This window comes from Condylura cristata, unplaced genomic scaffold, assembly GCF_000260355.1.
Source record: "Condylura cristata isolate star-nosed mole 26May11 unplaced genomic scaffold, ConCri1.0 scaffold00018, whole genome shotgun sequence".
Classification (NCBI taxonomy): domain Eukaryota; kingdom Metazoa; phylum Chordata; class Mammalia; order Eulipotyphla; family Talpidae; genus Condylura; species Condylura cristata.
In genome coordinates this window covers 5481790-5506963 of record NW_004567119.1, presented here as the reverse complement: position 1 = coordinate 5506963, position 25174 = coordinate 5481790, and the positions used below count along the sequence as shown (strand labels likewise).

The following is a 25174-nucleotide window of genomic DNA, read 5'->3' as shown; positions in this document are numbered from 1 at the left end:
CTTTCTTTCTTTCTTTCTTTCTTTCTTTCTTTCTTTCTTTCTTTCTTTCTTTCTTTCTTTCTTTCTTTCTTTCTTTCTTTCTTCTTTCTTTCATTCTTGTTAAGCCCAACACTTCCCCCAACTCAGTTCATCAAAAATATCTTAGGAATAATTATTTACACACAGTCATACTCTATATCCTTCTGGGGCTGGAAGGTACAGATCCAAAAGGAACATTAATCAAGATTCATGGTCAATCATCTCTGACGGTATGGAGACAGTGCACATTTAAAAAGGGAAAGAATTGCACAGCATTGTACAGAAAATAAGGAAGTATCTTCAGGTCAGTAGAGAACAGCTGAATTTTAAAACATTACATATATATGTTTATTTTATAACAATGCTTGCTTCCCCCCTCAGCTATAGATCATATAGAATTTCTTCCTCCAAAGAGGAAATGCAAATAGCCAACAGGTGTATGAAAAAATGTTCACCATCCCTTACAATCAGGGAAATGCAAATCAAAGCCACAATGAGATACCGCTTCACACCTATAACAATGGTGCTTATCAAGAATACTAGCAACAGCTGTATATTTGTTAAGCTCATGTGTTAATCTTGAGCTGAAGTGGAAGTTCTGGGAAGCTCTAGGTGGGCTTCCCCAGTGACCATGAACAGGTCATTCTGCCAGACACAGAGCTGAGTGACAGTGAAAGGTCAAGAGCCGTGTGAGAACCTAGAAAGGACACAACGATGCATTTCAGCACAGTTTTGATCGCCATTTGTGCTGATGAAATGTTTCTAATGAATAGTGTTTAGTGGACCTGATCTTTGGGAGATTTCAGTCCAAATAACCATATGAAAAAGGGAGCAGTTTGGGAGAAATATACAATGTTTTGAATATGTTTCTAAATGTAAAGTGCCAACTCTTGGCACCTACATTGCATTGGGCTTCAAAATTATGTGCAAAGATGCCAGTCAAGCCCATGATGAGCAGCAGAGATGTCCTCACTTACTCTGACTTCCATGTTAAAGGTAATCAGATTCAATCTTGGCTTTATTTCCTTACTAAACCACAGAAGATCTGTTGCAACATCCTGATTGTGTCATAAAATGGAAAAGCATGCAGATTTTAATTAGGTTTCTTTCCCATATTCCCTTCCTCACAACATCCAGACAGTTTTTTTCTTCAGCTCCCTGTCAGATGAATCACGGAATGCTTTGAGGTTAGTGAAGTTATTAAAAACTTTTTGAAAATGGTGAAAGTGCACTATTTTGTGGTTAATCCTCAACCCACAAATATTTGTTTCTTTGATGGAAAATTTTTAAAAAGTCCAACTAGAGCCACAAGCCTCATCTCTGCTCATACTGTACTCTCTACTTGGGGGACCTCCTCGAATTAGCCTGGCTTTGTAGGAGGCTTCTAAACCCAAGATAAGAAGCCATGATTGGACCCCACCTGTTAGAACTGATACATTTATTTTACATATCGAGCTAAGGTCTTGTATCCAACACAGCATATTTAAACAGGATGCACCCCCCAAACATCTGAACATAACTTTGCCTTTTCCTCTTCCTTATCTTGTCCTATATAAACTCTCAGTCTATACACTATTTTTCAAATTGCTTGTGTTTTAGAATCTTCACCTTCCCCATCCTGCTTTACTCCAAATTCAAGTCCTTATCATTTCTTGTCTTGGCGTTATAATAACCGCCAATTGCTCTCTGTGTCTAGTTTATTCCATCCTGCTAAGGTCTTCTCTCAAGCCATCCTCCACTCCCGCCAGACACTGTTAACAACAGTTGGCTCATCTCTGCTCATGAGTCTGCTGTTCATGAGTTTTCATATCTCGGCACGCACTCTCGAGAATAAGGTCTGCACTTTTGCCACGGGTCGCAAACATTTGCAACAGAACTCCTTTTCACTTGAAAGCAGTGTCTAGTTTCTTATTGTAAAATATGTGTAATTTAGAAAATGTCTAAAATAGGTCAGCAGCAAAGAAGAAAGCATGCCGGCATTTCATTCTCTTGTTTTCATTGATTTTCTTGGTGCTGCAGACCAAAGCAGACCATGGCTCATTTCCACATACACGTGACATTGTTCTGTTTCCATGTTTCCCTCCCAAAGCCCCACCCAGTTGCTAGTCATTGAAATTCTGAGTCTTCAGTTTCCATCCAAAAGTCTCTTTCTCTAAAATGACTTCTCTCTCATCTTTGAATCTCTAGTATCTGAGATTAGCGTCAATAAGTGGAATCTCTAGTATCTGAGATTAGTGTCAATAAGTGGAAGGCACTTTGACCTTCACCTTGGATCTAATGTAGTCTTAGTATGTAACTTATTCTTGTTTGAATGTATTTTATATTTTATTTCCTTTCTGCTGTTTTGTTAGCATCCAACTGCTCTTGTTGTTTTTAGATATATTCAGAAACTTAACTCTAAGATTCTATAATCTACCTATTTCCCTGGGACTTCCCTAAGCCTTCCCTCCCCGGACTTGATCACAAAGTGTTTCAACCTGCGATGTGCATAGGACAAGAATTGCAAAGGGAGGACTGGCAAACAGAGATAGGAGGACACTGAAAGGTGGCAGGAAAGGAGACCCTGTCCTTCTCTTGCTGGTAACAAAGACCCTCACAGTTCAGAGCAAAAGCACTAGAGTGGTCCTTTTGTGGGGTCCAACTCAAAGACACTTGCTCAAAGTGAATGCTGGGGGTTTGGGAGCGGTTCATACTCACCTGCACCTATTTCCGCTGTCACAGAGAGACCAAAAGCGGGATTCCTGCTGTGAAAAAGTTTGGCAGGGTTCATCCAGCTTATGGTAACCCCATAGAAAGAGCAGTGCTAAGAGGAGATGAAAAGCTTGCAAAATCCAAGAAATTGTGGAGCAAGGAGGTATCAGTGAGCTTCCTCCTTAAGATTCAGGAGCTCTGGTCTCAGTGCTGAGCAGTTGAAAATATTTCCACCTTCCTGCAGATGGATAAGCACCATCGCGATCTTGACAAACTTGGCTCCTGGTGGGTAGCTGGGTTGCAGCTAAATTTCATTCCCTAAAAGCTCTTCAGGAAATAGATTTTGAACGCAGCTGAAATAGTGCATTTGTTACTTTGTGTGTGCTAGATGGACCATTAAGATTTATTGAAATGTAATTGAGGGGCAGGAGTGGTGACGGCAAGAAAACTGCCTCTGTTAGTGCAAGAGCCAGTCCTGAGGATCAGCAGCTTGCAGCTGGAGGGCAGTGCCGGGAGGCCTGGCTGGAGGCGGGTGCGGCATTTCCAAGGAGGCAGAGGGTGAGGGAGAGCGAGGCGCTCAACCCGGATGTCAGTGCCAGTGTCTCTTCTTGTGAGAGGGATCTGCCTGGGCCTACTGATGAGTAGGTGGAGTCAAGTGAAGGTATGGCCCTGACACTGCAAGAGAGGCCCCCCAGAGGCGCCTCTGACTGGACCTGAAAATCAAATTCGCTTAAGCTCCATCAACAGGAGAAAGACATGGAGATTTTACGAGTAGGTGCAAGTGTTAAGGAAGATGAAGACCCCCAGGGTGTTTAAACTACTTGCTTATACACCAGGCTGAAAGGAGAGTCATTTGTGGAATAGACAATAAAATACATTGAGGAGAGGAGAATGAAAGGCGAGGTCAGTGTCTAGACAACGTCTGGGCACTGACTTCCAGGCGGAGAGGAGTGCGTCTCTCTCCTCCTGCCACCGGGAGGGTGTCAGGGTGTCATTCACATGGAGTTTCATCTGCCTCAGGAGAGCATGGGAAGGAAGCAGACTCCTTCCTTGCACCTGCTGTTTTTCAAGAGCCTTTAGCTCAAAATAATCCTTATGCCGATGTGGCATATTTTGTCGCAGCGTATTCTGCAACCTTCATTACCTACGTGTCGGCAAGGCACCACACCAAGATGGGGTGGATGGAGCTGCAATTCAGAGAAGAGCTAAAAGTAGAAAGGCACAGTTGAGGCTCGGCAGCATAAAATACCACTAAGACCACGGGACAGGTAGAAATCACCCGGAGAAAGTGTGCAGTTGACCCTTGAACCATGTGGGGGGATTCATGGCAATGACCCCACCCTTGCACCTGGAAGTCTGATTGCAATGTCGTGTCCCTACGCGCTAACTGTTCACGGCCAGCTGCTGAGCAGAAGCCCCACTGAGAATACAAATGGCTGATTAACAGTCTGTGTGGCATATGTCACGCAGAGGATTCCTCCAGTAAAGTCAGCTAGAGAAAAAAATGTTAAGAAAATCATAAGGAACAGCAGATATATTTGTAGTGCTGGTCCACATTTCTCGCCACTGTGAGTCGGCGGCATCTGTCTGCAGAATCCGAGTGGATGTATGTGTGCCTCAGAGCTCGCGTCTGTCAGTCAAGGTCAAGGGTCCGCCCGGTGTAGTGGGTACTGTCCTAGGTGGGAGAGAAAGAGAGGAGCCAGCTGACTGTCAACCCAAGAACTGGGACTTAGTGTGGGGAGCAAAGAAAGGGAGCCTACAATTTACTCAGTTTTATGAAGGAGTCCGGGAGGCACCTTTGTGCAGTCACACAAAGGTTGGCACAATCCTGTTGGCACAGTCATACTTTCACCTGTAAAGAGAAATAACGGAGACAGCCCGACTTAGCTAGAAGGAACTTAGTTGGTTTCCTCTCCTACCGCACAGTCAAATATTTATTTACTGTTAGCGCGAGCTGCGGCGACCCAGGCCGCGGCGTTCAGTGTCAGCCAGGCCTGTCTCGGCCCCGCCCTGCGCCTAGAGACATCTGTGTGTGTGAAGCCCACCCTGGTCAGCCCGCCCGCGCTGGGCCCCTGCGCCCAGGGAAGGTACTGACGACGGCCCCGTGTTCCCCCCGGCCGATGTGCATCGAGAAAGGAGCAGAAGTCACTCGGTGGCTGGGGGTGAAGGTTATCCCAGCCCCGGAAGCAGTGCCTAGAGCAGGGAGATGATGGCGCTTGCATTTCTAAGTACTGTCGAGAGCACCGCCCTCACAGAGGGTTTGAGTGCTGGTCTTGGAGACTTTCTCCAGGGGGGCCTGTTGGCTCCTGTCCTGGGAAAATGCTCTGTGGGGAAGTGGCAAGTTAAAGACCTGCATCTTCACCTCTGTTCGCTTATCTGCCCGTGACCAAAGTGGGCAAGACGCACTGTTATTTTTTTGTGTGAAAGGTGTATTCAAACACGCCTCCCTCTACCTGTCAGCCTCCCCGCAGGCTGCAGGGAAGTCAGGCTGTGTTACTTTGAGTCATTCCTTTGCCACAGGTCTGGCCTAGCACTGCAACTTGTAGATGTGCCTGAATCAGTCATTAGCCACTGACACGCCATCTCGTGCACACAGACATCACACAGAGTCCTTGCATTTCACCGCATCCGACGGGCTCAGTCTGGGGGTGCTGAGGATGTCCCTGGCAGCCTCCCCCAGGCAGCCCCCAGCCCCAGCTGTGCTGGTGTGTCTCCCTCAGTGTCTTGGAAACAGAAACAGAGTGAAGCCCAGGGGTTCACCCTCCGGGGCCAACCAGCCTGTGACCTTCCCAGTACCCCTCAGGGGCGCCCTCCCCACCTCCACACCCTCCCAAGCTCTGCTTGCTCCCTGGGTGTCTCTGTCTCCCCCATCCTTTTCTCCTCCCACTCCCTTTCATTTCCTTGAACCCTCCAAGAGTCTCTCCCCCTGCAAGGACACCTCACATTTTCTCTGCCAGATCAAGGAGGCCCGTCTGTTTAGTGGAAGCAACTCTGGCTTTCAGTAGTGCTTTACTCCACAGCCTGAACAGACGCACGCAGAACACACATGAACCCCAAAGCTCAGGCTCAAGGATATCATATCACTGACCCCCTTTAGCCGAGTAAACTGATTCTGAACACTTCCTCAGCTTCCGCCTCAGTCCCGTAATCCTTTGTGATGGTTCTGTGTGACCTCACCCACCTCTTCCCCATGACCTCATCCAAATCTGAAAATTCACAGATGAAAACTGGAATCTGTTCTCTGATGATGGTGTAGTGGGGTCTCCAGAGGGGTCTCCTCCCCCGCCTTTCCTCGCATCTCCCGCAGAAGGTCACTTTTCCATCTTTTCTGGTATTTCTGGGTTTATACACGTCTTTGTCTTCAAAACCATGTGTGGAGTCTAAGTGAAGGTGTCACTTCTAGAACCTGGCTTTTCTTCTGACGAGAAAATAACCCTGTTTTCCAGGTACTTTTTAAAACTAGAGAAATAGAAGAATAAAAAGGTTAGAAGAGAGAAAAAGGAACTTGAAATGGTTAACTAAGCAGGTTTTATTCTTTAAATTCCGAGGCGGGTAGGAATGAGCAGGCCCACACCCACAGCACGGCCCCTGGACGCTGCCTTCTCCCTCTCAGCCGCCTTTGGGCCTGGACCTGTTCTCTCAGTAGAAGAGCAACTCATCTCCAGAGCACTGCAGCGATGTTTCCATAGAACCAAAGACTCAAGGGAGGTAGAGAGGACAGAGGTGTTTGAAGTCAATCCATCTAATCAAACAACCGGCAAGAAACTACACCCGCCCTTTCCCCAGAGGGGAGCCCGGGTCTAAAACCCCAGCCCTCAGGTGGAAGGAACCTGGACTTCCATTAGCCACAGCCAGTGCCTGTGCGATTGCAAGCGCCGTGTAACATCTGTCTGCAAAGCTGTTACCTCATGAGAGGGTCCGACACAAAGCTTCCAGGGCCTTCCATGGTAGCCCAGACTGTAAGCAGAGAATCTCTGGATATCTGAGACCGACAACACGTAACCAAACTGCCCCTTTTCTCCAAGGAGAGCAGCCCTTCTCGTCCTCACTCACTGGGTCTTTGCTGCTGCCCTGGCTCCAAGCCCGTCGCCAGCTCCCTGGCTTCCCTGCCCTGGAATCCTTGCTCTCAGTAGCTCTCCGTGGAAAGCCACTTCCAGAAATGCAGGCAGTGTGCAGGGAACTCTCTCTCCCGGGCGTGTATGCGGCTTAACCTTCCTCTTCTGTTGCAAGCTTGTCTGTGATGCCGCGAGCACTCCATGGCTGGCAGCTCGAAGCCGGGCATCGTCTGTGTCTTCTCAGTAACTTCTTACAAAGGCCTTGATGGGTGCCATGGTTTAAACTCGATTCTGAAATCCAGTTAGGATAAAGAAAGCCTTTGACATATGGCTGGAAGCCAGTGGCTTCAAGGGCAATTTTTGCTTCTGGGTTTTTGGAAATATCTCACCCTTTGTTCTTTTATGAAAATAGTCGCACAGTTCTTTTAAAGTCCTGTCAATCTACTTTTAATATTCTGTCAGTGGAACTTTTGGGAAAATGTTGGTAGATAATGTGTCCCTTAAGAGAATTTTGAGTTGTTAAATTCCATGGGCCTTGATCTAAACTGGAAACAAAGAGCTTCATCTCTTCTTACCAGAGTAGGATCAAAGTAAATTGCGCACCAGGGGAACTTCATTTTCATTTTTGGGGTGCTTTCCTTGCCACTTGCTGCCCAGGCCAGGCCTTGGCATTTAGTCGTCATCGAAAACGTGTCCATTCACCCTGAAGACTTGAAGTGAGGCACTCTGCCCCTGTGACATCTGCAAGCTCACAGTCCTTATGTCACGCTCACCTGTACTCAGGTCTGGCCTGTGCATTTAAAGCCCGACAGCGTCCAGTGTGTGGCCTCAAACACTGTGCTGTATGGAGGCGGCTTCACTGGACACATGGGTTGTCGAGGAAAGGCCTGTACTGTCTGAGCTCCTAAGTTTCAGGATGGAGTACCCCGAGCTCCGAACCTGGGTGCAATTAAATGTGAAATGGTCTCATTTTAGCATGGAAGGAGGTCAGCTTTTCAGTCAGGAGGACAGATTTTTCAATTTAGTTTTAAGTGTTAATTTTCCTTTGGGGGAGCTGGAAGAGCTATAGTGTTTAAAGGAATAAAGTATCACAGCAAAACTATTAACGAGTCATCACCAGTAAGGGGAGGCAGGAGGACTCCAACCTTTGTTTTGAGAGGTCTGGATGATTTGAAGGGACCCCTCCCCGCACCTTGTGGAGCAGAAGGCTTCAATTGGGGGGGAGGGGCCTGGGAGAGGGGGAAGGGGAGGTGCTTGGGGAAGGGGAGCAAATCTCAAGTCACACCCACTGGGTTTTATTTGAGGAAATGTGTCTTCATGTAGGCAGTGATGTATTTTAAAGTGAGACATTTCCTCAAACTTGTTTCTATTTCAAGAGATTGTTTTGACAGGTCTTTGAAGAAAAAAATCCCTTCCTGCCCTGCAGCTTCAGGAACTGCCCTGAGAGCCTAATCCTGCCACACACTGGTGGAGGCAGCGGCCCTGGCCCCAGGCAGGGTGGCCGGGCTGGGGCACTGGGTTGTCAGGCGCTGCTGTGGCAGCCACAGGCCAAGAGTCCTCATCTCCTGGAGGACAGGACTTCCAGGACTTAACGTGTGCTTTGCAGTTTGCACTTCAAAGTGCTTAAAATCTTGAGGCCGCGGAGAAGTGTCCATTTGGGCCATTCTTAGCAGGCCGCAAGGAAGCGCCGCCCGCCCCCACCCCGGCCCCAGGTCTCTGCCACAGCCACCAGCTGTGCCTCTGAGCGCCGCTGTGGCCCACGCTGCCTCCCACACACCTGGGTGGCAGCGGGGCTCCGCGGAGTGTCCTAACCTCTGGAGAGTGAAGTGACCGAAGAGCAAATTAATTTAAAGAGCTGCCCCTCCCCCCCAACAAAGACCCCTTTTAATTAAGTAGCTTTCACTTAAAAGTCCTAGAAAACATGCAGACTGGAAAATGGTAACGGTGCTCTGGGTGTTGGAGAAGAGCCAGCTGGCCGGAACGGGCCGCCCTGGAGCGAGGCCCCAGCCTCCCTTTCAGCTGCCTCCACCAGGGCTGACTTGGCCAGAGCTGACTCCCCGCCCTGCTGGGAAGAGTGATTCTGCCCTGCAGCGGTGCTAGGTTGTGGTTCATGCCTAACCTAACTGTGTAATCTTCATTTTTATATGATGCTAGGTGGCTAGATTAGGAAAAGATGACAGACTAGAAGAAAGGTAGGTAGGTAGATCAGCAGACAGACAGATAATGGGTGGTAGGAAACTCCGACTTCTTCCCTAACAGCGAACTGGGGAGACATGGAGGTGCCAGCCACGCTGTAAAGGCGGCTGTGGATGGCCCTCACCTTACAGTGGGGCGGGAGGGGCCCGGGGAGGAGGGCAGTGGCGAGACTGCGGGAGCAGCAGCTGACATCTACATGCCCGGGCTATGCTGGCTTTTTTGCGAGCCGCATCTGATCGAATACCTTTAAGGTGCCTCATCCTCTGCATATAGAAAAACTGTATTGGGAAGCCGACTATTCGCTGAAGTTTTGTGCTCAGCAGCCGCTGGGAGGGGGCCCGGCATGACCCCAGCATCACTCCACAGCGTCTCCTTTCATCATCAGGAAAGTCCTGATGACCTGAGTCTCCGCCCCGCCTCCCGAAGCCCCTGAGCTCCAACCCTCCTGTGCTGACTCAGACCTGCCACAGCTGTGTTGGACCTTCTCTGAACAGTGTTGCTTCCTCCGACCCAGATTGTTCAAGCAGGGACAGATCAGCATGTTCAGCTCTCTCTCCCTTTCTACCGGCGCATGATTATTTCGGTATTTTAAACAAAGCCCGAGCTATAAGACCCGTTACATTGACTGTGGGTGGTGTAAATGTGGCCGCTAGGGTTTTGCCCAAACAAATTCTGCAGACGCTTAAATCGCTAACGCCATTCGATGCAAACCCACTGTTCCAAAGGACCGTCTGCCCCCATGCCACCAATGCCACACCTGCTTTTCAGCACCCATGGCTGAAAAGGACCCGGACCAGTGGCTCGTATTTTCAGATCTCTTGCTTATTTTCTGCCTCATGTAACAGAGAGTTCTAAAGACCAGTTACTAGTACAATTGCCAATAGGAATTACCCAAGCCCAACAGAATCCTCCCTCTGGATCCATAAGCCACTGCTGTCCAGATTAGCGTCTTCATTTTGCACCGGGAGCCACAGTCCTTAGGGCTTAGCAAACCACAAGAAGACAGCAGACCACGGTGCCATTTATTGGGGGTTGTAAACCGAGCTCCGTGTTTGGTGGACTCATGATTGGTGTCCAGAGGTGGCCACCGATGCCATGGACACCTGGTCAAACATTTCCACTAGGCGAGGTTTTTGGGGTTTGCACCTGGCTGAAAGGGTGTCATGGCAGCCGAGAAGCATGTTAATAATTCACTTTTGCGAGGTGTTTCAGCAACAGCCAGCTTCTGCCTCGGACCAGAAAGGGCTGTTTGACGTCAGCGCTGCCCCTGACGCCTGAGTTTGCCTGAGATCATGACTCAGCGTAGTGAGGAAATACAGCCCAGACAAGAACTGTTTTCCACTTACATCAGCATGGCATGTTTCCGAGGGGCCATCGTCGCAGCTGCTTCTAAACTCAGTGACAAATACACATGTTTTTAGTTTGTATAGAAAATATACAACTTGGAAATTTAGCATCTCTGATTTTTCCAAAGTGTCAGTCTATAGATGGGGATCTCTTTTAAGACCAGGCGTCCGTAGGGGAGCGATTTGGCTTCATCTGAGTTAGACAGAAAGGAGACACTGTAATTTATGAGCTGAACTCACAGGTGGGTGCAGAGCGGGATTTTGTTCAGCTCATCGATGGCTGGCAAGGATGATACATGGCGGTTTCCACAAATCACCTTTATTACTTTAAACACATTTTCGGGGACATGGACACAGGTGTGCTCAAATGTGCCGGACACATCCATGTCCTTTATCTCATGCTGTCCTTCTCATTTCATGCCCCAAAGAGATCAGATTCATATGAGCAGGTCCGCATTTTAGTTTTATTCATGCTGCCTTGTTTATTTGTGTTACTATGCTCATGTGACTCTTCCTTGCAACTAGACTGAAGCCATGTGAATGTCATCAGTCTCTGCCTTCTTGCGCAAAAAAAAAAAATCTTTTTTTAAAAGATTTATTTATGCAAACAAGAACTAGGGTGCCAGCCAAAGGTGTTGGGGACTGGGGGAGGGGGGCGGTGAGAGGAGTCACTAGAGACAGAAGGGGGAGCAGAACAGGCGTTCAACTGAAATCTACTTCTGAGGGGAGCAGCGGGGAGACAGGAGAGGTCTGCCGCTCCCTGTGGGTCAGCTCCCTGGCTGGGCTGAACTCATTGGCTGAGGATCACTTCATAGTGCTGAGACTTAACCCCTTGGGCCACCGTGGCGGCTCCCAGAAATGTCCTTTCTTCATCTGATTGTCTGTGGAAGTGCATGATGCCTTTGGGGTCACTTAGCAAGGCTGCTCTGAACAGCGGCATCATGGCAGGTGAGGGCTGCCTTTCAGCCTCGCCGAGGTGGGTCTCTCTGTTGTGTGGGTGCTGTACTGTCTTCTTCTCTCCCCGACCCCCCCTGTTTAACAGCAGCCAAGTCCAGGGAGCACTGGATGAATCCGACGACCCTGAAACGGGCTGTCTGAGCGACAACAAACCAACCTCTCGGCACTTCTACCCTGTCGCCCTGCTGCTCGTCAGCTCACACCTGCTGGTCGTGTGGCTTATTTTAAGTCTCGCGTTACTGTTAGCTAAATACCAATAAGCTTCCAGCTGTACTCCTTTCTTTTCTACAAATGACAACGGACTTTAAACTATGGGGACAATGCTGTACTATTTCTACATTTTCAGATTCACAAAATTAAAGGACAATAACAAATGTTTGACTTGTAAGTGTTTCGTTTGTTTCTCCTAAGACCCGAAGGAAGAAGTACTATGCATTCAGTGAATTATTTTGCCCTTTTGTTCATGGAAACATTTCCCATTATGAACTAGCTCAAGAAGAATTTTTAAATTACTGTCTTTGGGTAAGACAAAGAATAGAGTCCTGGAAGCTTGAAGCCCTGCGCCTCCTTCCCTTCCCGTGAGAGTATTACGGAAGCCAAGACGCACGCGCACCGCGCACTGGAGCCCGAGAGGAGCCGGGCAGCGGAGTGCGCCCCGATGTGCCCTGTGCAGCTGGCCTTGTTGCCATCGGCTGATGGAACCTTCTGTCCGCTTTCCTAACTGTTAGTTCTGTCATTTCTTTGCTGCAGTTAACCCTTTCTGTCAAGCTACTTTATGGAGAGAATGGCTGTTTATGTTTTGTAATTAAATTAACCTGTTTGTAGCTATTGTTGGGGTTGATCTGGCTTTCGGGGACTTTTCTATTCTTTCTAACAAGGTCTTGTTGTGTCTTGATGCGCCGTTTTCAGGACCTGTGACTTTTGTGCTGTCGTTCCCAAGTGTGTTCCCCGATCAGCTGGCACCGGGACCAGGCTACTCGAAAGCCATTTTTCCTCTTTGTTGCACAGCTAAAATAATGAAGTAAAATAGAGATGAGACTTTCCTTTAAAAATCTATAGGGCCAGACTTAATCAATTAAATGCCTTATTCCTAGAACCTGCATCCTTAGGGCTACATATAGATTTTAATGTGTTTTAAAGGGACTGGAAATTAATTTGGGGAAAAGTTATTTACGAAAGGCAGATATATTTATGAAATGAAAGTGAAGCTGTATTGTGGAGCAAATTATATTTAAAGAGTTTATTAAGTTTTAAATATCTGTTAAGAGCAAAAAGAGATTTTAATCATCTTTTGCTGAGGGCAGTAATGGTATTGGGCCTGGCCTAGGATTTAATTTTGTAAGATGTATCATCATTTGTGGGGGAAAACAAATGTAGAGTTGACTCTTTGTTATTTTTACCTGGACTGTTGCTGCAACTCTGCATTGAAAACAAATAAAGCATATTTATTTATTCCGTGTTTCATGAAGTTGTACTTTTTCCCCTTTCACCAGAGAAGGATGCCGCATAGAGAATGTACTGAAGAATATCAAATGCAGAAAGTATGCTTTCAACATGCTACAGCTGATGGCTTTCCCCAAGTACTACCGGCCTCCAGAGGGGACTTATGGCAAAGCAGACACCTAACTTCCAGCGTGTAAACTAACGGGAACACAAATGCGCTCTGGTCGGATAATCACCTTTTTTTTTTTTTTTAATTATTATTATTGTCATGAATTCCTGGAAGGAGGTGTTTGCCCAAATCTAGGTTGCTCGAATCAATTACCAGCATTTTACTCTGAAGGAAATCCATGTAGCCATCGTTAAACATCATTGTATGAGTTGGTCTCCGCTTGAGATCAACTCAGCAAATTTGCTTTTGGTTTATGGAGTCTTTTCAGGAAAGATGTTCTGAAAATAAAAGTTTCTACAGCAGGCCCAGGAACCCTCTCCCTACAAAATGAAGCCGAGGGGCCCAGGGAGAAGGTTTCTGTGATATTGTTTCACTCCTGGCTCACTCATAACCTTCCCACTCGTGAGGTCAAAAAACTATTTTTTTAGGGACATAAAATGAGTTGGGGCGACCTGAGGTAGGGAAGGTTTCCAGATGTCTTTGTAACGAGCTTTGCCAGCTAGTGCCTGGTGACTGCACCTCCTCAGCTGGTGGGCACACAGTGCTGAGGAGGTACCACGCCACTTCAGGGTGGTATGGTCATTCACAGAAGTGGCAGTTGAGAAGGTTTACTAGGCAAACACTGCAAGGCATTGACACCTCTGGACATTAAAGATGAACAGCCTGTTGATGTTGAAAATGACAACCCTGCCAGCCCGAACTTTATACAGTCAGATTTGTGGGAGTCAATAAAATACCTTTGAGTCATTTTCTCATAGTCGTCTGGGTGTAGAAGACAGAGCGTAAATATGAGGTTATTATTTGTGAGCAAAACCTTTTAAATACAGGCAGCCAAAGCGAATGATAAACCAAAATTATTATCTCTGTTAACCTGAACTGTGAATTTGTACTTACTCAGTAAAGTGACTCCATAAGATTTCCAAAAATCTAAATTAGAAGTTGCTCCGGGGTCCTCTTCGCCAGTGCCATTCCGAGTGGGCAGGTGAAGCCACGAGGAAGATGGCCCCTGGCACCTCGCTAGATCATGCTAACCCGTGATCACAATCTCTCCTTTCCTTCTTAACCTGTGACCTGCCTCTTCTCCAAATTTCCATCCTAAGGACACATGAGCATGAGGGAAAATACCAGTTCATTAAAAAGAAATTGGCGTGTCTTGTTGGGGGTGAAGCTCAGAGTACAACCGAGGTCTGAATAAGTGAAACTGTTTCTCCAAATGTTAGGCGTCTGTCTGTCTCCCTTCTCCGAGGCTCCTGCCTCCCAGAGGTCAGCGACCTGTGCCACTGGCCTCTCTCAGCTCTGAGCATGTCGTGTGACACAATCGGGCTCTCCACAGGGGCTGTCACAGCTCCTCGCCCGCGTGTCACTGCACAGCAATTCCTAACCGGTCTCCAGGTTCATGTTGCATTTTTCGAATTGCCACAAATGTTAGTTAACGCTCTGGGGCTTTTAATACTAGTATTCCCAGTCTAGTATCTGAGCCACCAATGTGTGGCCCTTATCCTTGAGGCAGCTGCCGAAGCTTTATAGCCCTTGTAATGAAAAGATACTGGGTGGTGTGGGTCAGCGGGTACAAAAGTTACCTTGGTTCTCTTTATACCTCATTCTCCATTCCAGGAACTAAACATCATCTTCGGGGTGTTTGGTTTCATGTGAAAGGGTCAGGTGTTTGCGGTTATTACCATTATACTATCAGACTTGAGACAGGTAGCTGTGAAGCCATATTTGATGCACTCAGTGTGACAAATGGGCATCAGTCTGAGTTCCAAGAGCTGTAACTGATCTATCACCCTTCAAGTGATCGTTTCTGTGTGTGTTCTGAAAATGAGACCTTTTGTCTCAAATATGGAAAATAATCTGTTAACTAGAAGCTGGTAGAATGGATTTTCTGTTCTTGAGAGGCATTAAAAGATTGAAAGTGTATAGATATCAATATAGACAGCTAAGGGACTAGCACCTGGTGTAACACAGAGGCCGGCCAGCTTTCACTTATTATCACCACATCCTTCTGTACTTTGCACTAGGAAACCTGTATCTGTGCATTTTTTTAAAGTTCTTTTTCTTTTTAAAGTTCATTTCCTGAAGAAAATCCGTGTTTCATATTGATGATATTGTCCCTTCCTTTGAGATGTTCCTTGGGATACCACTTCACTGTTTAAGTTATGAATCCTTTCTAAATCCAAAGGCAAATGTTAAAAGAAAAGTTTTAAAATCTTCTTTTGTGCAAACACAGCCCCATCAGCCTGCCCTAGACATTTAAATGAGACACCAGCAGGCCTGATTTAAGAGTCCACGTTGACCCAGAAAATGCTGTTTCCAGGAGATTGTGGAGAAGGACTGTGGGTCCCTTGGCGGGTGTCTGGTAACTTACACCTGAAGACATGTGGACCGCTCACCCCAGTCACCCCATTTCTCTAAAACCAATGATCTCAGTTAAAATACGGTCTTCCAAACAAGATTTTTTTCTTTTTTTGCTTAAGAACATGCTTCCTCTCTATCACCCCCAACTGTAGTAGAGACCATTCTATGTTAGCCCTTTACAGAGTCCTACGGAAAACATACTTAAAAACAGGGAAGTGTGAAATCTCGCAATGTTTGACCCAGTCACAAAAGATTCAGGCCCTGGAAATGTTCCACAAAACAGTGCAACAGAGATGTTTGAAATATTAGATCAGGACTTGGGGTGGGCGCTGACGTGGGAGTTTTCGAAGCCCTTACTTCAAAGGAGAAACCCCTGATTTTCTGAACAGCCAGTGAGGCCTAGCAGCTAATCCCGGGAGGATTCTTCCCTTTGTTTCCTCAGCTAGATGGTATTTTGCATAAAATAAGATGACTGGGAAAAAAGGGCATCGGAACAGATATGCTGTCTTATCTCAATCCACTGGGTGAAAGGTGAGATTGTTGAGAAGAGATGGGTAGTGTGATCACTCCTGTGTGGAGTCACAAGAAGCATCTTTCCAGGAATTTTTCGTGAGCTGGTTGTTAAACACAGCCGCCACCCAATATATTTTTATAAGCTATAAATGCGTGTCTTTGCTTATTTTTTTAAGTAAGGGTAATAGTCAAAAGTTTACCACTTCCTAGTTATTTACCCCCGTTTTTCATTGACCGCGGCCTGGAGGCAGCTGACAGCTGCCTCCGCTCTTGCTCTGAGGCCTGCACTTTCCTCCAGCATCAGCGGCACCTGGCAGCAAACAGGTGAAAGTACTTAGAAGCCACAGAAATTAGCAAGTGCTACTCCATTCTGGAGTCTAGTTGCTAAACATTTGCCAGCCCTCACCCGGATGGCACCATCCAGTTTTTCTCCAGGAAAGAACAAATTAACTGCCAGTAGCAGAAAAGTACTTAAACAGTATTAAATGCAAGTGCTCATCTTCAAATGGCTACAATTTTACTGTGGCTTTTATCCTCTTGAAAGAATCCAATAAGGCTACAAACAATATTTGATGTTTCTATTTTATTCCTAATTTTACTTCATCATAAACATGAGTCTAAAACTTCTCTTGATGATGTTCTGTAAAAGGGATTCTTCACCATGAAGCCTTCGTGGAAGCAGGAACTCAGGGCTAAATTCAGGGAAATCTTAGCTTAATTAGAGTATCCCTGAAACTGTGTCTCCGTGTCAGTTTTTAAATGTATAATTTTAGCATTTGCTAAAAGCAGGAGAAACAGTAACATATTACCATGCCCAGACGCTAATAAATATAACTCAATTGGAACCCAAACTGTTAGATTAAACAAATTGAGCTCTGGCAGGAGACTAAATCACCACAGCTGTTTGAAGTATTTGAGTTCCAAGCAGGATGGCTTATCATTCGTTTAGTTCAATATACAGGACGCCTTTTGTACTCTTGTAAGAAATAAATTAACTTTTATCACAGATTTAACAAACTGGCAAGAAAAACCATGCTCAGCAGTTATGGAGCAAAGGGAACATCTTGAAGAAAAGGCGGCCTGGTAGCTGGAGGCTTCACAAATCGGGCGCTACTGAAGGGAATGGTTTGCTGAATTGCGGATTGATTGACAATTTCCCTGTGAGTTCACATCATTTAGCCCAGCTGCAATCAACAAAAGCTTTGCTTTTCCCCTCCCCTATATTTATGTTTCATTGCCTTATAAACAAGTCCTACAATTTAAAGCTTTGGTTTTCTGGGCAATTTTAAGTCAGAACTTTCTAGCCAAACGGATGCTACCTATAGTAGAACTGTCTTTAAGGATAAAGACATAAAATTAATGTTTTGAAAACAGTATTGCAAGTCAATTAAGTGTCAAGTTGAGGGTGGAAACGTAGGCTTTGACTTTCTGAGTTACAGTGCACGTTAATCACTCTGAGTTTTATTTCTAGACCAAAGAACGTCTAAAATATTTACCATGCAAATAGAACCAGTTCTATCTGGATATTAGTCACCAATAGGTGGGGAAAATTGTAACATAACATTTACAAAAAAAAAAAAAGTATATCATGCAGTTAGCTTTCCTGAGCCTGAATTTTTATAGATTCTGAAAATGTTGAATGATGAAGGCAAATCCAGGCCCAAAGTTACGTACCCAGAGAGTGAGAAAAAAGGACAAGAAAACACGAACGACAGCCTCTGACGACCCACATCTTTTAGTAAATAAGCCAGGCCTCCCCCCGGGGGACACTGTGCTCACAGTGATACTGACATCACAGTGCCAGGATCACCAGGGACGTGGCTCAAGAGCCTTAATGATGACTTGCACATAGTTTTATGAACAGATATCGACTCAAATATTGGCAAGGTGGCTGGACTACCAGACCCCTGTGATGCTCTTGTGTGACACTCACTATTAAAATGTGGTTTATGTCCACGACTTTTCAGATGTTGAACGACAAGCACCCCGTCCATGCCTGCACTCAGCGCTGCTCCCTGCACGGTCACTCCTCTGTACACATCTGCTCCACACAGACATTTCAGTATTTTATTTAACCTAGCAGCCAGTTTGCATATTCTTTGGGTACTTATCTGAAATGTTGGCATTTGTTTTTGTTTTTGTTTTTGTTTTTTATGTTAATATGTATTCTAGAAGAACCAACAATTTGTATTCCTAGGAAAGGAGGCATGGATAGGTTAGATCACTTTCTAAAATTGGCATTTGAACAAATACCATTTTGTTTTATTGTTCTGTGTAAACCATATTCATTGTAGACTGTGTATTTTTCTTTAAATAAATGTGATTTTTATTTTTTATGTTTCTGTCTTTTGCTCCTTATTATGCATTCTTTTTTTCATTTTCATCAGTGTAACAATGTCTAACCGTTAATTAAAATATCAGAAGGGCAGCCGGACATTTCAAAGGGTTGCGCTGCTGGCCACCATCTAGAACACATTTCACAGTGACACAGGGAGGGAGTGGCCGCCTACCAGGCTTCCCGTCATTTCATGTTCGACCTTTTATAATTGTTTATATATATATCTATATATAAATATATATATAGATATATATATAGCCTAACCCATCATATTGTCAAAGTCAGAAGTCAGCTTTAAAAAATAAGTGTTTTCAATATAATTTACTCAGCAGACACTCCTGAGTTCTGCGAGCAGCAGGCAGCAAGACCCAACGTTTGAGAACAAACAAAGGGCCAGGTTTTCCCAGTAGGGAGCTTATGTAAAGAAAACTGCCCCTCTACCAAATAAGCCTCAGTTACGACTATACGACAGAAAATGATCTGAGGGGTGGCAGAAATCTGGTGGAGGCTGGGGTTGTTGTTTACAGAGCACACTCAGGGGTCGTCTCTCTGAGGAGATGTCCAGGAGGAGACTGAACTGTAAGAGGAGTCATGGAGCCCTGGGGAGGGAGGGCCCAGAGAGGGCACATGTCAGAGTGAGGGGAGGGTCGGTGCGCGCACGGGGGAGGGGTGCTTGGATAAGGACGATGCGGCACCAGTCGGGAGCACGGTGGGGCGAGAGGTAGTATTGGACAGGGTTTGAGGAGTAAAACTGAAGACGGGGAGAGATTCGTGCATTTGGGAGGAAGGATGGCAGCCCTTTGCCGGTGGGCTGGAGGTGGGGAGGAGGCGGGTGATGGATAACTAAGGTGCGTTCCATTTGTGAGGTGAGCACAGAAAGATGGCGGCGGCCCACTGAGACGAGGAAGGCAGAAATAGTACGAGCGGAAGCCCACTGTTTTCGACTTTGAGCATGGAAGATCCAGCTGCCCCATCCTCCAGTCAAGCAGAAAGTCAACTATATTCGTGGACGTGAATCTAGGGTTCCAGAAAGAGTGGGGGGTGGGACTAGTGCGAGCTGGCAGAGTAAGCCAGGGATTGCAAACAGGTACAATGGTGGCAGGCGTTTGGTTGAAACTAAAGAACAGGTAATGAGCTCACGTGAAAAGGCAACACTTTGACTCAAAACCTGACACGGAGCCGCTCTGACCTTTAGGTACATCGCTGCCGGATGTTGACATCAGCCTGCTGTCGCTGTCTCTCCCTGCTTTATCTCCCCTGACGTCTGTATTTCTAGCTCTTTCCCCCATCATGTTTGCTTTGGGGGGAGGAGAGGGGCTGTTTTTCTTCCATCCTACTGTAACTTTCCAGAAAGTCTCTGCCAGTTCCAGTCTTATGTGGTATTTTCAGTTTATTCTGGCAGGGTGGAAGATCCCTTCTCTTCCAGGAAGCATATCAATGTCCAGAAGGACTGCGTCCTGGGAGCAGACGCTGGGGGTGGGGGGCTCCTGGGTCCCTCTTTCTCCAATAGCAGGTGAAATGGGCCCCTAGGACCGTGCCACCCCCTCACAGAGCACCGGGGAGATGTGGCGAGATGGACATCGGGGAGCGAGCATTTCTGACCAAAAGCTGAGAGGAACCGCAGGAGAGCTGGCAGTAAGCGGCTGTGTCAGAGTAGGGCAGCCTGCTCTGGTAAGCACGCCTTCACTGTAAAGTCCACTTTATTTGGAGTTAGATTCTGAAGTCGGCAGTGATCTCACTGCTCACGCGAAGCGCAATTTCACTGAAGTAAACGTAACTAAGGACGCAACTATGAAGCCACCGCGAGAGGCGAGAGGACTGTTGGTCTCTGAATTTGCCATTGACCTTGACGGAATCGATGTTATTTTTCACTCTCGTACATGTAAACTGAAGACAGCAAAACCCTCTCGACGCCCGCGCCTCTCAGCATCGTGAGCGAGCGCTAGCCCGCCTGCATGCAGGGGGCGTCGCGTCGGGGTCGCTTCAGGAATGCGACTGACTGCAGGGCCCCCGGCTTGTTCTGCAGAGAAGAATGGTCTTGAGCGGGTTTTCTTTCTAGAGAAATGAAATAAAGGTCCAACTGTCCTCTCACCTTTGCTCAATTGCCGCGCCTGCACGGCAGGGATACAAGTCTGAGTGGGGGACGTCGAGGTTGAAGACGCAGCTCACGTAGATGGTTGCAGCAAAAAACGTCTTTAGGGCCCTCCCTGGTGGCGCAGTGGGTTACAGCACAGCACTGAGAAGCTAAAGCCACTGCAGCATGAGTTCGATCCCCGCCTGCCCCAGAGGTGACCACATGGTGCGGCAGACCTCTCCTGACCCGCCCGCTGCTCCCCTCAGCAGTGGACTTCATGGATCTGCCTGTTCTGCTCCCCACTCTGTCCCTGACGAATCCTCTCACCCTCCGCATCTCCGGCCTGTACCCCAGTTCTATATGAATAAATAAATAAATCTTTAAAAAAAAAGTCTTTATTTTTCTCTCCAGCCTCCCTTTTATATATCCAGGGTGTTGGCCTGGGGGCCCAAGGAAGTCTCCCTCACATGCCTTACTGCAATCAGGGCGGATATTAATCAGCTGCCCAAAGATTAAGCAACTCACACAGGTGGCAGAATGTTTTCTTCCATTATGATCTGTGCTTAAGCTCTGGTTGGGGAGGCTCATCCCGGCTGGGACCCAATACTTAATGCTTCCCAGCAATTCTCTAGCATAATGTTTGTGTGTCTCAGCCACAGCACAGCACAGCACTAGCTTTGCCTCTGCCTTGGCCTTTTCTACACGCTCCCCCACCAGTCAACACTCATGGGAGCATTGAGGAGGAAGGGGTGCGCCCTGCTCCGTCCACACAGCCGGTGTCACCTTGGTAGCGAAACAAAGAAACTGCTGGTGGGCTTCACTCAGGAAATGCTGTCAACTTTGTGAACGTTTTAGCAAGTCAAATTCAGCAAGTAGATTTTAATACAGAGCAACAATACTCAACATTACAAAATCAATTGGTGTGAGTCATCAGATTGAACTAGAAAAGGAAAACTATAGGATCATCTCTATGAAAGGTCATAAAGCATTTGATATTTTGCCCAAACTTCATTTCTGAAAAATACCCGTGGAAACCAGGAGAAAAGTGCTCTCAACTGGTAAAGAGCATCTCTCTATGCAAAATCTGTAGGGAACACCTCATCATGAAAGGCTGAAATCTTTGTGTTCTGCCATCAGGAAGAAGGAGAAGACGAAAAGGTGTTATTTTTTTTCTCTCTCTCATTTTTAAAGAGAGATTTATTTATGCACACAGAACTGGGGTAGAGGCCAGAGGCACAGGGGCAGCGAGAGGATTCACCAGAGACAAAGCGGGGAGCAGAACAGGCAGATCGACGAAGTACACTGCTGAGGGGAGCAGCGGGGAGACAGGAGAGGTCTGCCGCGCCCTGTGGGTCAGCTCCGGGGAGGATGGAACTCGCACTGAGGGGTCACGACTTGGCTTAGCTCTGCAGTGCAGCACTCCAACCTGCTGTGCCACCCTGGAGGGCCCAAAGGTGTCAGTTCTTAGCATTTCTCAATTTGTACTAAGTTTCTAGTCAGAGCAAGAAGGCAATAAATTAAAAAATGGCATCTAGTGGAGCTGGAGAAGATCATGCTTAGTGAGATAAGCCAGAAAGAGAAAGAAAAATACCGGATGGTTTCACTTATAGCAGGAGTATAATGGACCAGGCGAGAAAATAACAAAAATAATGAACAACCATATACCAGAGACATTTTGTGGGGGTGGAATGGGGAATGGGATCAAAAACGGGGGGGTGGGGAGGGAAGTGCACGGGATTGTGGTGATGGCACATGGGTGACTTGGTGATGGGAAACCCATGGGGATGACAATTGAGATAAAAACAAAAAAGTGTACAAAATGATGTAAAAATAAACTTATATTATTAAAAAAAAATAAAAATAAAAATAAAAGCATTGAAAACACACACACACACACACGAAACAGCTTACTTTCCCCCGGGGGGGGAAAAAGTGGCATCCCAAATCACCAGGGATGTGTAAAATCTTTGTGTGTTGACACCATGATGAGTGACATAGACCATCCAGTGGAATCTTGACAATTTCTAACTTACTGAATGGTGAAATGTTCATGTCCCCCCATGTGAAAAGAATATCCTCCTTCTTCATTTTAGAATTGTCCTGGAGGTCTTGGTCAACACGATAATAACATGTATATATAGTCTCTCTCTGGAGATCAAATTCACAAATGTACTTCACATATATAAGAATTCCAAAAGGTGAAGTGAAAACCACTATAAACAGGTAGCCTGATTTTTAATATGTATTTTTTTTCAAATTACAGATAAAAATAGAATTAAATAATTTAGTAGTCATTGAATATGACAAATGTAGAGAAAGCAATTTTATTTCCATTTACTAGGAACATAATTTTTCAATTGCATAACAACACAAATAGAATTATTTTACAAAAAAAAATGCACAAGATCTCAATGCAGAATTTTTTAAAGCACTAGTGATAGAGACCACATCTGCCCCCAGTCCCACCCCCCCCAAAAAAAATAAACCCTAGCAGGTAAATTGTTGAAATTCTACCAGTTAGTTGTAAAATTTATATACAGAAGTTAAAATATCAGAAAATGAAGGCCAGCATGAGTAAGGCAAACCTGTAACATTGTAAACAAGACATAACCAGGAAAGGAAGCTGCGAGTTAGTACAAGTTTAGACGGAAAGAAAGCACAGTGGGTCGGATCGAAAGTCGGAACCAACGCACACACGTGCAGTCACTGGTTAGTGCACATGCGACACTTTGGAGCAAAGAGGGAAGGACTCTGCAGCCGGAGGCCCGCCAGCTCTTCTCTTCGTTCCCGGCTCAGCCGCGTCTCTGCAGACACACAGAGACTCCACGCGCTCAGCGTCCTGGGGCAGAGGGTGGGCGGGGGTGGTTCCTGGGAAACAGGGGTACCCCCGTGAATGGTTTGCTCCAGGGTGGAGCAGAGGACGAATCAGATGAATCTGGACCATGTTGACGTGCCGGAAAACAAATATGTAAGAAACAAACTAAAAATAATGACAAGAACAAACACCAAAATAGAACACAAAGGCAACAGGTCAAAAGAATGGGCGCAACCCGAAAGCGCCCCCCAGTGGCCACACCTGGAACCAAAACAGGTGCGGAACCCTGTTGGACTGGCATCTAAAGCCTCAAAGCAGCACCTGTGGTTAACACCAGAGATTGCATAATGCGATGAATGATGGAGAAGAGACCACTTACTTTTAGAGAGAATTACAGTTAATGAACGTGTAAGGAATGGCCGCAGAACGGCAGCTCTATTAATGTCTCGAAGATCACAAGGCATAAAATATATCTATTCAGCAACCCCGTTATAAAAATGCACTAAGTGGTCACATTGCCTCGCTGGTATCTCCTGAAGTCCATAAACTCCGCTGAGCAATGAAACTGTTAGGCCAATGCAAGCTGAGGGATAATCACAAAAGACCGGAGCACTACGTTGTGATAGCATCAAGGCCGTGAGGTGAACACCGAGTATTGACCAGCTGGAGGAATCTGAGGAGACTGGACGGCAATGCTGTGTGGGGTCCAGACTCCGTCCTAGACAGAGAGAGCATTCGTGGAACACTGGGCGATCTAAATAAAGTCTGCGGGTTAGTCAATAGTATTATCCCAGTGGTTATGCAAGAAGTTAGCATCAGAAGTGCTGTGTGAGGATTTTATTTGAATGCTCTCTTTTTAGTAAATGCCTTTTCTAAATCTATTGCTTTAGAGTGCGTCTAGAGCTAGAGATAAAATATAAACATCTGAGGAAAAAAGCTAAGAGTTTAAATATTTTAAAATGCATATAGATGAATATGGTTTATGAAGATTGATAAGAGAAATGGTATTTTGAGGCATTTCTCGATATTATTAGCTCTTAGAATAGTCTTCTGAAGAAGAAAACTGAAAGAATGTAAATGATTTTGTTGCATATATGAGGGATGACAGTTGAAAACATTTGTGTGTTATTTTTTTTGCTTTTACATTGTTCCAACGCCAATTTTTAGTATGATTTTTCTCCATTTCAAAAATGTAAGCTTCCAACTGAGTGAATCATAAAGTTCTTCTGCATGAATTAATTCAAATTTCAGATGTTGCGGATTTAATAGTTTAAAATCTTTAGCTCAGCTTAGACAAAATACTAAAAATGTTTTGGGTAAAAGAAGGGAGACATTTCGACAGATCTAAACAAGTGAACACATTATCTAACTCTTAAAACTCTGGAACCAAAAACCTGTGAGAGACAACCCAATCAACTCTTTTATTATATTAAGCTGCATTATGATTTTTCAGGAAGAGAAAAAAGGAAAGCTGTCCACAATGTTCAGCGGACTTTGCCGGTCCAGTGCACCAGGGTAATAATCGGAAGTGACTGTAACTTAACCATCAGGGAATATGAGATCCACCTGCTGGCACACCGCGGTGATTCCACTTCCATCCAATAGGGGGCAGCGAGAGGCGCGACGCACCCTCCCTTCCTCTGGCTGTAAGAGTCACCGGGGACTTGGATGCAAATTTCAATACCTTGTAGACATTCGCTCAATAACTGCTTAATGAGTTGACCTGCCCTTTCACCAGAGAAGACTGTGTCGGTGCTTTAGTGCGGGACAAAATCTATTTCTTCTTTAACAGAATAACATTAAATATTATTAGGAGAAAAGGCAATAAATAAACTACTGTATCTTTTTCTGCTGAGTACTGCTTATTGAACTAAATAACTGTGTAAGGTGATTTTCAATGGAGGTGTTTATAGGATATTTTCCCTACTTCTATGTTTTTTTTTTTTCTCCTATTTGTTAGCATTATTTTGTCTTGGGTGGGTAGTCATGCTCGAAATTAGTCAAGATTTTTAATGTGAACACATAACTGTCCCTTGAAATCTCTTTAGTGGTAATTGTCCTTTGTCCTGAATATAATATGCAAATAAACATATTAGAGAAATCCTGGAAGTACAAGCAGTAAACATGAAAAGCAGGTAAATTTTCCTATTGGCTTACTAGTGTTCCTGTGTCATATTAATGGTGACACCCCTTCTGTTAAT

General features: G+C 45.8%; 1 protein-coding gene across 5 annotated transcripts in view; it reads left to right on the top strand.

Annotated features, from left to right (window-relative positions):
- Positions 1–18053, top strand: part of INPP4B (inositol polyphosphate-4-phosphatase, type II, 105kDa) — a 458439-nt gene extending 440386 nt beyond the window's left edge. For 3 of the 5 annotated variants that reach the window (XM_012726889.1, XM_012726886.1, XM_012726887.1), the window contains one exon: positions 11349–12713. In XM_012726889.1, the coding sequence (XP_012582343.1) occupies positions 11349–11523 (175 nt within the window). In that variant the 3' untranslated portion in view covers positions 11524–12713. Of the gene's footprint in view, positions 1–9233; positions 10903–11348; positions 12714–12756; positions 12930–16753 lie in introns of those variants that run through there. The other 2 variants (XM_004685297.2, XM_012726888.1) reach the window with 2 other exon arrangements.
- The last annotated feature ends 7121 nt before the right edge of the window (positions 18054–25174 follow it).